This window comes from Anabas testudineus, chromosome 21 (assembly GCF_900324465.2).
Source record: "Anabas testudineus chromosome 21, fAnaTes1.2, whole genome shotgun sequence".
Taxonomy (NCBI): Eukaryota; Metazoa; Chordata; class Actinopteri; order Anabantiformes; family Anabantidae; genus Anabas; species Anabas testudineus.
In genome coordinates, this window is record NC_046629.1 from 21568239 (window position 1) to 21582239 (window position 14001).

At 39.7% G+C, this 14001-nt stretch overlaps 1 protein-coding gene across 1 annotated transcript; it reads right to left on the reverse strand.

Annotated features, from left to right (window-relative positions):
* Positions 1-2823: 2823 nt before the first annotated feature.
* Positions 2824-13813, reverse strand: lss (lanosterol synthase (2,3-oxidosqualene-lanosterol cyclase)). Its single transcript, XM_026375718.1, has 22 exons — positions 13760-13813; positions 12561-12729; positions 11885-12023; positions 11442-11550; positions 10979-11100; positions 10615-10711; positions 10196-10331; positions 9420-9528; positions 8980-9098; positions 8737-8834; positions 8533-8560; positions 7383-7439; positions 7045-7116; positions 6806-6856; positions 6380-6529; positions 5964-6060; positions 4892-4997; positions 4538-4603; positions 4361-4441; positions 4061-4231; positions 3685-3763; positions 2824-3314 (listed from the first exon to the last, which is right to left on the reverse strand). Exons 1-22 carry the CDS (start codon positions 13771-13773, stop codon positions 3177-3179), a joined length of 2208 nt encoding a protein of 735 aa, XP_026231503.1. The 5' UTR covers positions 13774-13813; the 3' UTR covers positions 2824-3176.
* Between the last annotated feature and the right edge of the window lie 188 nt (positions 13814-14001).

The window sequence follows — 14001 nt, forward strand, 5'->3', positions numbered from 1 at the left end:
GCTCTATTGTAAGATTAGCCTCGCCTGGCCTCTCAATGGCACCGCCTTTAAAATCTAACCAAGCAAGTTGAGTTTGCTGCAGTGTCGGACTTTAGAGATAACAACCTGAAATGTTCCACCAGGGAGATGATAGTATGTGTCTGTGTAGAGAGAATTCACCCAATTTGTTTTCACCTGGACATTTATTACATTAGAATTGAATAATCATTAAAATGCATTTGAGTTGCAAAGCATGTTTTAATATCACACATGAGCATAACCAAATTAAGCAAAGGAAAATAAATAGATTGTTGTATGAGACAATCACAGCTTCCAGTTGACACTTTGTTTTTATCCAAAATCTATATCTAGTCAGAGCCACTGCTGCAGGAGCTGCTGGAAGACTGCAGGAGGGATGGACACAAGAGACACAGGTTATTTAGTTACTTATAGTAAATCCTCCAGAGACAACCAACACGCTGATTTGGATTATTAGTTTCTGCATAAAATAAGGTCATCGGTTGAGTCTTACCTTGCTTTTCCTTTTTGTGTCACTAGTGCTTGTGCTTGTCCTTCTCCCCGTGTCCATGTTTATGGCCATGTCCATGTTCATGCCCATGCTCATGCCCATGGTGTTCTGGGCCATGCCCGTGACCATGGTGTTCATGTCCATGTCCATGTTCATGCCCATGTCCATGTTCTTTCCCATGTCCATGTTCTTTCCCATGTCCATGCTCATGCTCATGGCCATGGCATTCGCCTTCATGAGAGCAGTGTTCTCCTGCAATGAATTAATGTTTTGCAAAAGCGAATGAAAAATATGTAGTACACATTCAATACATTTGGAAGTAAGAGTTGAAGAGGAACCCAAAGCAACAGCACTTACCTTTTTTGTGCTTAAACATTTTGAAACTCAAACCCTAAAATTGAAGAAAATGCAAATTTCAATAACAGAAATATGAAAATATGACATGAATCCACATAGATCTGTGTCCTACACTGTCTTTTCAAATGCGATATAAACTGAGAGAATGTATTAAAATGTGAAAGGCTGATCAGTAGAGCAGAACGTAAGTTATTCAGATTATAAATAGAGTTTTAAAGGTGAACTTACTGTGTGCTGGAGAGCAGATCCACAGATGCAGCCGTCTCCTGCAGCTCCCTTTTATGGGCAGCCACACCTCAACGTGTAGCAGGTGATCAGGGGGAAGTGCCTGAACACCAAGATGAAAATTGTTGCTGTGAGGGTTTAACTCGTATAATAGAGTGCATGTATGTGTAGCCAGAATACTGCATTCAAATTTAATATCATCTGCTGCATGTTAGTCCACCACAGACAGACAGGGATCATGCAGACCTAGGTTGAATGTCAAATAAAAAAAAAATTTCTATATGCAGCATATTCAACGAACCTGTCTGACATGTTTTTTAATCAAAACAAACAAGTATGGTGTTGTCAGAAAACCAAATCTGTATTTTCTTTTCTGGCCCTGCACTGATCAGAGTAGGAAATAACTTCTAGTCTCTGAGTGTCACATGTTTGGTCTTACTTATAAGAATAGAAGTAAGAGCTACTTATCAACATACTGTATCCCCACAAACATGTTGAGAGGTTCAAAGGTGTGATGACTGGACAGGATCTACCAGGAAATGTTGTTCAGGCAGTGACATGCACAGATTGTGTGGAAGGAGAGATGCTTTGTTCACACTTGACAAGACCTGAATAGTTTGTGTGAAGGAATTTGTACAAGATACTACTGCTTCATCAACAAGGAGAAGACATACAGAGACACCACGGTCACAGTTGAGTTATCAACCGCACACTTGAACACTTTAGTTTCGGATGTAAACTGTGAGACTCTAGTCCAGTAGCCCACATGCACACACAACTCTAGGACCCTAAGTAAGAGTGGTAAAAAAAAAAAAAAAAAAAAAAACCCTATGTACCCTGGACATACAGCTCTTTTACACCAAGCAGCCAGAACATTAACACCACCTGGTGGTTTTTATGTTGTGGGGAAGAGGGGTCAGTATAGCACTCATACACATTAATACACAGCAAGCTGCAGTGTGCTGTTCTGTACCTGAACACAGGTAAATTTACAAATCAAGAACACCAGACTATTCATACTGTAACAGCTTACAGTGCCCACAGACACTGCACATTGTAAATATTCAAGGGATAAGGCTTCCTTAAAGTTTGAGACTTGATTTGTTCTTTCAGCCATCGTGTCAAGTATTTATGTTTAGTGTCTCAGGCAAAGGTTTTATTTGTCTTTTTTGTAATTTAATTTAAACTTCCCTTTGCCTTTTTTAAATCAGTTGGTTAAAAGCACAATAAGAAGTTGCTGTATATATTTTCAAGTAGGAAGAAAATATTAACTTCGGTTGTAGGGAGAATTCTCCATACACTCCATGTCCTTCAACCTGCAAATATGAACCATAAAATGGCTGAAGAGAATTTGAAACTACTTGTTCGACACTATACTTCATCCAGGGCAGATACGGTGACAATTTCAGGGAGGGGAATAAAACCAGTTTTCTTATCAGCATCTGGTCACGCTTAAGACTCTGAACAAATACAAGTTGAACCAGTTACACTTTCTTGTGTGCGATCTAGAAGACTCAGCCATGCTTCTTCAGGTTAACTGTTCCTGCAACTAATTAAATGTTAATCTAACGAATGATCCCCAGTCTTTTGTGTGATGAACAGTGTGTGTGCATGTCTGTGTGTGTGTGTGTGTGTTCGTGCAGTTCTTTTATTTTACGAAGTAGTATATATGCTTTATTTTAGAAAGTGATATAAAGCAAACTAAAAGGAGCCTTTTGTAGTATTACCACAGAGAAAAACATCTTTATTCTAAATGAAATGGTTGGAGAACGCACATCATTGTTTTATACATTCACAGAGTACATTATAAGAGTAATTATAACCTGTGTGTAAGGAGTAGCTCTGGATGATGAGTGATGCTGGAATGTGGATAGAAAGACATTCCAGGAAAGAAATGTGTTTTCTTTTATATATATGATTCACGCTGCTGGTATATATATGGTGTAAAACCCAACACACAGAAGTTATAGACTCATTACTCCACCAACACAGTTCCCACTGACTAAAAGAGCGAGGCTGGTTTTTCTGCTGAACACATTTTGTGTTGTCACTCTGATACGTAGGCTGATGACCATTCAAAACGTCTTCATAGCTTAACCTTCCCAGCTAGTGGGCTGCTGGGGTAAAGTCTTGAGAAGCGACCAAGGGTCCAGACTGGGAAGACGTTTCTGTAGGAGGTGTAGCTGATAGCACAGCTCTTGTTGAACACGCCTGCAATATTCTCCTGGTGTGGAGGAAGCACAGCAAGTCAGACATCAAAGCTCACATAATAGCTCATATTTTATAAGTTGCATTAGGGCACAGAAAGTTACACTGGAACACTAACACTCAACACTTGAATGCTTCTTGGATTGACTTTTGCTTTGATTACAGCATGTATTCACTGTGGCAGAATTTTAATAAGCTTATTCAATGTCATCCCATTAATTTCAGCTGACCTCATCGTGTTGCCAGCTGAAACATATTAATCACTGCTGTTATTGCTCTCACCTACAGTATTTGCTTAGTGAAATACAGGTGGTGACTTGTTTGGCCTGGCAGTGTATAACAACATGTAAATCATAAAACAGGTGCAAAGGCAAAATCAGAGTCACCTGTGGCCAGTCTCCATTGGGCATCTGCTTGTCAATTAGAAGTTGAACTCCTCTCTCGATGGCCTGTGTGTCAGGATGCCTGGTCATGCACAAAACATTTGACTAAGTTTGAATAAATCATTCATTTCCATTCAGTTCAGTTCCATCTACTTTGATTAAATAGTCAGGTGAATAAAACGTACACATACATGGTTGCAGCTCGACAGAATATAAATACATAATACAAATGCATGGAACGTGACTTAAGTGAGCTGGAGTCAGTCAATACAAACTTTACTGCAGCAGTTCAAAACCAAAACCTGAAGCTGTCACATCAGGTCTGATCCCACTGTGATCCAGCAGAAACACCATGTCTCTGAGTTGAGGGCTATCTTACCTGACGGCCATGAGGCCTAACAGAGCCCAGCAGGTGTTGTGGATCTGAGCGCTGCTGCTCTGGATGTAGCACCGCTGCTCGCACGACTCAAAGTCCTCCCCCCAGCCTCCGTCTGGCATCTGTCGACCCAGCAGAAACTGACAGGCTTTCTGCACCTCTGCACACACTTCCCTGGTAACAGAGGACCCAATGTTACACTTTATTACATACTGTGGTTTAGGAGTTAATGGGCTACAACTGTGTTGCTCGGAAAACCACTTCAGAGATCATTAGTTTGGGATCATTGCTTGGAGATCTTACTCATCCTTGTAGACGTGACCCATACAAGCAAAGGCTTCAAGGCCAAACCATGTTCCATATGTGAAGCACACTCCCCAGGACCTGAGCAAAAGCACAACAGGTTGAGTATGACCTGAGATTATGTAGAGTATCAGAAACAAACAAACAAACAAACAAAAAAATCACGTGTAGGCTCACCCTTCCCAGGATCCATCAGGCCTCTGCACCTTCTTGCAGTACTCCAGTCCTTCTCTCAGAGTGGACCTGAAGAAGAAACACTGAACGGTTTTACAGCCTTTACCACTGTCCTCCAGTCGCCTCTTTAACTTCAACAAGAGCTGAGCAATTATTTAGCAAGGAATTGTTTAGTTGTCGATTGTTTATCATTTTCAGTCAAGAGTCTTCATTCAACAACAATATAGTAGCAAATGTAAATGTTTTTCATAGATCCAGAAATAGGTTTAAGTCACACATTTCATCATTCATTCTATCAGGCATTTCTGTGTAATTCAGGAACTGAGATGAGGGCACTGTATATTTAGTGTAGCGTACCTTATCTCCTTAGCACGGTGTTCAGGGTAGACCTTCTGAAAGTGCCTCAGAGCCTGCATTGCTGCTGAGGTACACTCCACATATGTATAGTCTATCATGATGTCACCTGTTTGTATGTGTGTGTGTGTGTGTGTGTGTGAGAGAAAGAACAAACATCACATACTGCATCATCTCTGACTCTTTTTCCTCCAATATTAAAGAGGTCATAATATTGCAACACATCCAGAGTCCAATGAAAAAGGTTTTCCAGTAACTGAGTGCTGAAAGTATATGAACAAATATCACGTTTATATTTTGGCACCTTGTGTCCCTTTTTATCTTTGAATTTACTGCAACAGTACCGATGAATTCAATGCCGTTACATCAGCCTGTTACCATCTGAGTGAATATATGTATATATTGAATTTGTTCTGAACAGTAACAGCAATAAATCAATGACGTGATGTTTTATTAAGGTTGTAACTAATACTGATGAGAACAAAGCCAAGATGTGCACGGTCTCATGCCATGGTTCCATCTTCCAGAACCCCCAGATGCCTGGCAACATACTGCCATCCCACCTCCTCCTGGATATTCTGAGTGACTAAATTAAATATGATATCCAACATGCCAGAAATCGGATATTTCCTGTTCTTGTCATAAAGAAGACCTATCACCTGTCTTTGTGTGAAGGTTTTATGCCAAGAAGAAAGCTACATGGTGTCTTTAGAAGGCATGGTGTGACCTTTTTGTTAGCATCAGCTCTGTGTGCTGTGTGTGAGACCTTCAGGAACAGTACAGAGTGTAGAACTTCTGTGTTCCAGTAGTGTTCAAAGTCCAGTAGTATACACTTGTCTGATGCCACCCTGCTAACTGACTCAACACCTCCCTGAAATGCCTTTCTCCAGGTTGGGATCTCCACTGTTGAAATCTTATTACATTACTAATGTAACAAAACTCATTTTTACATTTCTCAGTTAGCACATGTGGAATCTTGATTTTATTAAAAGTTAGCAAGTTGTATATTTTACAAACAATAAAACTAAATCTTTTAGTGAACATAACTGAATGGCTCTTTACTCAACAGACTCACCAAACACCTCAGAGGGGTTCAGTAGCTCCAGGAGTCGCCCACCTCTCTTAGTTTCATACGTTGCAAATCCACCGTCTGAATTTTTCATGCTCAGAAGCTACGAGGAGACAACACACACACGGTGAAAAAGCTAAACTGCTGCAAACAGGACTAAACATTAACAGTAACATTAGTGTAGATGAGGGGATATGTGGTTTCACTTTGTGTATGGATTACACTAAAGAAATCTAAGATATTAATGAGCTTCAGAGGCACTGATGGATGGATTTTGGTTGTTTCTCCCTGTTTCCATCTTTAGGCTAACTTACATATCAGACTTACTTAATGACAGTGACTGTGGTGAAAAGGAAGTGGACAATTCAGATGTGTATGAAATGCAAATCAATAAACTGTTTATTTTTTGTCTACAGACTCACCACGTTGACAGCATTGTATAGTTGCTCAGTGGTGACAGGCTGGCTGATATAAGGACACTGCTCCTGCAGCAGCATCACTGATTTCAGGCCCTCTGCTGTACAGTCAGCTACAATCCAACCACAGTCACGGGTGCTGAAGGGGAAGCCTCCCTAAAAAACGAACCAAACAGGATAGTGATTGTGTATTTGTGTGTGTGTGTGTATATATATATATATATATATATATATATATATATATATATATATATATATATATATATATATATATATATATATATATATATATATATATATATATATATATATATATATATATATATATATATATATTTATATATAAAAATCCATGGGGCACTTCTTCCTCTCTATAATTAAAGCATAAAGTCTTTTGTTTCAGAATAATTGAAGGGGTCATATGAGTTTTACCTTGTTCATTTGTCTGTAGTACTTCTGGTAGTCAGGAGGATTCTCAGGTATCTTTGACAGAGGTCACACAAGAATCACTTACATAAAAACAGTGAATATCCCTGAAATGACTCAATGTATATAAAAAGTGAAAAGTGGAAGCATAAATTACTTTCTGTGTGTAGATTATAAAGAGACATTGTATTATTTTATGAGGTGGGATGGTTTTCATCAGTGGGAGAAATGCATGCTTGTCGTACCTGAGTGATTCTGAGGAAGTGATGGGCATCTTGGAGGCACTTGGTCAGTGTGAGGTTATTGTGGGCGCCTGCCTGAAATAATCCAACAAACATCTTACTGTAACCAGCTACAAGATGCTTTTCACAGAGGGTTCAGTGCCAATAACAATTCTGAAAAAGCACTTTTTAAAGCATTTAGTATCATTTGGATAATGGATTTGAAGGTAGAGTTTGACACAGTTGATAAGAACACAATATAAAGAATTAAAAAAAAAAATTGTTGTCTGATCTTCTACATTTGGGCTAAATGTCACACTAAAAGTACAGCAGTTTCCCCGGAGTTTCCAGGGTCATATTACCTCAAGGTAAGCCTGCACAGCAAAGCAAGTGTCCCACAGCTGAGATCCATTGGTCCCCTGTTGGGAACAAAAAGTGTTCAAGCATGAAAATGAATAAAAAAAGTAGAGTAAGTTAAATTCAAATACACTGAGAGCTCACATACAGTATAATACACTGCTCAAAAAAGAGTAGAAAACACTTAACACTTCCTTGATCTCGATAAATGAAATATTTCAGTTGAAAATCTTTATTCATTACATAGTGGAATGTGTTGAGAACAAAATAACATAAGAATAATCAATAGAAATCCAAATCATTATCCCAGGGAGGTCTGGATTACAAATCACACTCAAAATAAAAGTGGAAAAGTCAGATCACAGGCTGATCCAACTTCTGTGGAAACTCTTCAAGACCATTTAAATTGACACTCAGTATTGCGTGTGGCCTCCACGTGCCAGTATTCACCCCCTACAATGTCTGGGCATGCTCCTGATGAGAAACGGGCAGGCCAGTCCATAGCATTAATGCCTTCATCATGCAGGAACTGCTGACACACTCACACAGCATTGTCATGCATCAGATGGAACCCAGGGCCCACTGCACCAGCATATGGTCTTACAATGGGTCTGAGGATCTCATCCTGGTACCTAACACCTAATGTGGATGAGCTGCACTACATGAGCAACTTCTGTGGGTTGCAGACATTGCCTCATGCTACCTCTAGTGGTGGAAAGGTTAAAAGTGACTAAAAACCAGCTAGAAAGGATGAGGACATTCCTTTATAGGGGTTGTCTTGCTAATTGCCTCTAATTTCCAAATGTTGTTTGTTCCATTTGTACAACAGCAGGTTAAATTAAATTACTGACAGGTTGATAATACACAAGTGGGATGGACTTGGACTTACATTGGAATGATTATGTCTTTTTTTGAGCAGTGTATATTCGGTGTGTATCAAGTACACACCGAATAGCAAAGAACAGCAGTTAAGATTGTTCATCAGTGGGAGAGATGTATCCTTCTCTGCACTTTGACCTGCTCCTTTCTGAAAAAACCTTTAAAACTTTGGAATCATAAGCTTCACAACTACTGCTACATACAATATGAACACGTGGACACACTTTCACTTAAAGTACAGTTTACAGTAAAAAGGACAAAACAGCTGATTCTCACCTGCATTTTCATGCCATCCAGTCCCAGCCTGGAACACAAGGAGCTTATTGTTAGTCTATCTGTTGTGTGCTTGCTGCATCTCTGTTTAGAGATGTATCACTGCTAAATATTGCAATATCGAAGACAAGTGCATGTGCAGCTAATGAAGCAGTGAAGGTTTTGAACTGTGTTTTGTCATAAGTTGGAGGAGACTAGTAGACAGACCAGAGGTAGTCTGGGATCCTGGACACATGCTCCTGAAAGGCTGGTGAAGAAGGGCCATCTACATACCAGCGAACAAGCATATTGATAGTCTTGGAGATCTAAAGAGAAAGACCAACATTTCATGTGTTTCTATTGGTTCATTTGGAGACAATGCAATTTGAAATAGGTTCATTTAAAAATCTATTGAAATAGGTTGAGTAAGAACACTTTCTGTGTTATTCTGTGTTACTTTTGTGTTATTACCGGTCCAATGCTGATACATTTGGTGAAGCGGTCATCAGCCTGGATGTGCTCATAGAGCTCTTTGACTGCCCTGTTTCTCAGTGCAGTGCTGTGATGGGCTTCGTACACATTTAACATCACTGTAGAGCAACAGAAGGACAGTCACATGGTTAGGGGAGTAAATTACAGGCAGGGAAATTCTAATCAAAAACACTTCCTCTTATTGTTACAGTACAAAGTCATATTTTGTATGCAAACTTACTCCTAAGTTCACTTTTTACTTTTAAAATGTGAAACTATGACTTGAACACAGCCAACTTCAAATGTAAAAAATATCTGTGTAACTTTCTTTGTGAGTCAGATGGTTTTGCTTCCAATTAACATTTCTTGTATATCCTTGTTACATGCTGCTGCATTCACAGTGTAGGAGATGATGCATAATCATGGTGTTGAGATCTTACTGTAAGCGACAGTCAGCAGCGTGCTGTGTGGTGTGTACATGTCACATGCTGCCACATTGTTCCTCTGAGCAGGCCAGTTAATGGTGGCATAGTCCTGAACATAAAGCTCCTAGAAAACAAGGAGTAGGAGAGACGTTGATATTAAAATGCATATAGAAGAAGTGACTGAGAATGTAAAAAAGAAAAAAACTCCCTATGCTTATTTAAGAGGTGGACCACAGAAAAGGCAAATTCCAATCCTGGAAACCCCAACACTGTGACACACCACTATAACTGGTGGTGGTAATAGACAGGGCTCAGAATGCTGTTAATGGTCCACAGTTCACTGAGGAGCCGCAGGTCAGAATCACCCGTGCTAACCTCTGTCCACCACAACATCACAACTATCAGGTGCATTTAATATTACGGCTCATCAGTGTATACAGATGAGAAAGTGAAGGTAAAACAGCAAGAATGTAGGTCAAGGGCTGTTGGAGTGGGTGCTGTTGTGCCTCATGCTGGTGCCAGCATGAAAACTAAATGTTGTAGCTTTAAATATAGTTAACCTGTAACTCAACCACATCTGAAATGGTCCCTGTACTGTAGTACTAACCCTTTTCTGGAAAAGAAAGAGACAAATTCTTCTCAATTAAAATAGGCTTCCCTGCATCAATGGCTGTGAGCTTGTGTCTGTTTTCATACATAATTTGTGACACTGGGCTATGAAATACTGACAAATAACTGACATCTAGCTATGTACTATGGTGCCCCCTTGTGTGACAGTGTGGGTTTAGCACCTGTCTGAGGCTGAGGATCAGGGAGTCTTCCTCAGCTGCCAGTCTCACAGCGTAGCAGTAGCTCATGGGCAGGTAGACCTGGCGGCAGTGGCACCACAGGGTAGAGGGGTGAGCTGGCATCCAAGCTGGGAACAGCCTGGAGCAAAAATACAACAAACACCAGCATTCTTAGTTCATGGCAGCTTTGAAATGTACTGCTGAGGACGTGATATCTGGTCTTTGTCATCACAACGCAGTGATAACATTTCCACGTCTGGTTGCAGCAACACAGTAGAAACACAGTAGCTTTTTATTGTCAGAATCCCCTAATGTTTGTTATGGTGCAACATGGTCATGTTTTCTCTAATCTCAGGTGATACCCTGAAGCTTGACTGACAGGTACAAAGGAATATAATGAGGTGTCTAAACATCCAACTTACCACATCTCTGGCAGAAGCGTGTTCATTCCCTCCCAACTGTAGACATTTAAAATGGCCAACCAGAATTTACCCCATGAAGGAATCCCCACTGCACCACCTGAGTATAACATAATATTAATAATATAAAGCACAGATAGCTCTGATATACAGAAAAGTACAAGGAAGCCTGACACAGTTATTACTATGAGCACAGACTCACATTAGAAACATTCTTACTACACACAGAAAGTACCATTCTCCATTTTAATAATCAGTTTTTCCTATTTGGTGGTTTTGGGATGGATGCAGGTTACTATATTATCTCTATGTGGCTGCCTGCAGCTTTGATAATAACTTGTGGAGTGTTCAACTTGATCCTTCCAACCTTTGCTGTGCAGGTTATTTCTGGCTCGAACCATGTCTGGATCATCAGGCTCTACTCCCAGGATCCTTAATGAGGTGTAACTCAGTGCTGTGCCGAACACAGTGGACTTATCTTCAACATGTCTGCAAAAAAACCAAAAGACACATATTTCAGATGCTTTGACAATGTGTTAGTTTCCTCTTGTTTAATTAATTTGTAATACTGAGGAACAATGGAGCACTCTAGCAGCTCAGTGAAAGCTATATCATCATTGCAACGTATAACGTTTAAGTATAAACACTGGTCGTGTAATAGTTTAATTTGTGGAATAAGAAGACAAAATTATGCTTCTACAGCTATAAAAAGTATGGAAATGTCAACTTTCATGTACCTTACTCTGAAATACTACAAACCTGAAATCAGTACAGTAGACACACACTGTATTATTGATGCACATGTGAAAATCAAAAGTCTGTTGACTTACAGACCCCAGCCTCCATCTGGCAGTTGAACAGAGCGCAGGTATCTCACCATCTCCTTCTTCCAGGGGTCGGGCAGAGGGATCTTGGCCACGTGACATGTGATCAGGAGACCTGGAGTAAAGGCACACACACACACACACACACACACACACAACACAACACAACACACACACACACACACACACACACACACACACACACACACACACACAAACACAAACACACGCACAACTTTTTGTCAGCGTTTAGTAACTAATTTACCAAACAGATGTAAACTACAGTTGAAGATACTAGAGACTAAAGGTGACTGTAAAAATCCTGTCACCTTTAGCATAGTGCCAAATACTAATGACTTTAAACTAAACTTAGCATTTATGTGGAAAGTTAAAACACATAAACCTTTCAGGTAGAACAGAAAGAGCATGGGGAGGAGGATTTGTCTTACCTGGTAGCAGGAACAAAGGTCCCCCATAATCCCCTGCCCAGTGACCATCCTCGGCCTGAAGGTGGCTGTAGAAGTGCATCCCTTTCAGAGCAGCATCCACAGCTGTGAGGGCAGCTGGGGAACCAGACACAAACTTGCTCTATGGGTTGAATAAACCATACAAATGTACATTTACGTCTGTCCACATTAGTTTCCAATAATACAAACAACTAAGAGTTACATTCGAATCCATTTCACTCTAATTTATTATTTTATTCTAATGTGTATATTTTACTATATGTTACTGTAACTAGATCACAGTAAATTAAACAGTTTATCTTCTTTAGGCCTGCATTGGAAATATTTCACAATATATTTTAGTTAGTTTAGGATCTACTGTGTTAGTTGTGTCTGTTTTCTCCAGTTGTTCAAAATGAATGATTAAAAAGAAGTTATCCCATAGCACACAGAATAACTAAAAGACATATAATATGTACAAACAACAAATAACATACTGTGCATTTGGTTACCTTTGTAGCAGATAATAAAAGCTGATCCTAACTAGTGATTGAGTTACAATACAATCTGTCTTTTTAACCACAACCTTTGTTTAAAATTTGACACAAAAGAACACATGAGAACCTACTTTTGATATTGCAAATATAAAACAGAGAGAGAAATAAGCAGGAATACTCACCGTATCCAAGCCCAGTGAGTGGGCTTCCAGCATGGTCTGCTCTCTGTCTGGGGTTTCCCGATCGTCCACATAGTGCCAGGTCTGCCTGCCCTCAACATTAGTGAGCCTCCAGCGGCTCAGGTCTGTGGCTGGTTCTGTCTTGTATGGACCCCCTCGCCTTCGCAAGTGCCTGACAAGCATTTTCATAATGTAATGTTTCTTTTTTTTTCCACTAAATAAATAAATAAAACGTAATGTTCTTTCCCAATTGAGGTCCTGCCTGCAAAATTAACACATTCTATACTAAACACAGGATACTATAAAGTCTTCCATAATGGGTGTATTTCCTCAGCTAGTCAACAGTGAAGCAATAATTCTGCAGGTAATACTGCTATTGCTTACGGGTCTATGTGCAAAGGTTTGACACACTTTTCTGTGTGTGAGTATAAAGTACTGAAGGCGTAATCCCTGTAAAGGCAGTGTTTTTTACCTGTCAAATTATAGAGCTGCACCATTTTCTTGGTAAAGAAAAATTTTGAACAAATGTTATGAACAAAATTCATCAACATTTCTCACAATTTACAGAGCAGTAGCAAAATAACTGGTTCTAGCAAATGTGCATTATCTTGCAAGCTAAATAAAAATTCAGTGCAAGTCCTTCAATAAGCCTATAAATCAGTTTATGGACTTTGTTAGTGGAGCTAATTAATTTTATTTTTTTATTATGAATTGCACAATATGCCTGGTCAGAGAGGAGACCTTGTAATATTTAACTCCCCCTTTCCACAAACATCTGCTGGATGTTTATTTGTTGACTAATGAAGCGGCTCTAAGTTACTGGTGGAACAAAATACTTTAAAATGCACTTTTCTATCAGGGGGGAAATTATTCATTATGGTTGCCCGATTGTTAAGCCCATGAAAAGGTGCTCCCTCTAAAAGTACTTATTATGGGGCCGTCTATGTTCTATTTCTCAGTTTAATTTGAACATTATTACTGTATGTAATTCAGTTCATGCTGCCTCACTGTCTGACTCAAACATCGTTCAACACCAACTCTAAGTTACAACTTTACTAACGTTGGTCTGTTTCCATCGATGCAAACTTTTACTGAAACTTAACATACGTCTCTAGTCCCATCATTATTTCGGATGAGAAGTGGTGTAGGAAGCAGTTTTGAACGACATTAAATGATCTGTTAAATAAATGAATAATACTCACGTTCCCTCCGTCATCGCGGTGTTTGACAGGTAAGAAGTTGAACCGTGCGCTGGAACCTGTGAATTCATTTCTTTGCTGTGGCTCAGGATCCTCTGATCCATCTGCTGTTTTCATGGGAATTGTAGTGCTTTGAAAAAACTAAAGTGCATCGGTGAATACAATTCAGACTACATTTCCCAGAGGACCTGGCGGCGCCGGCAGATGTGTTTTCGACATGGAGAGACATGAGCAGAGACCGACCT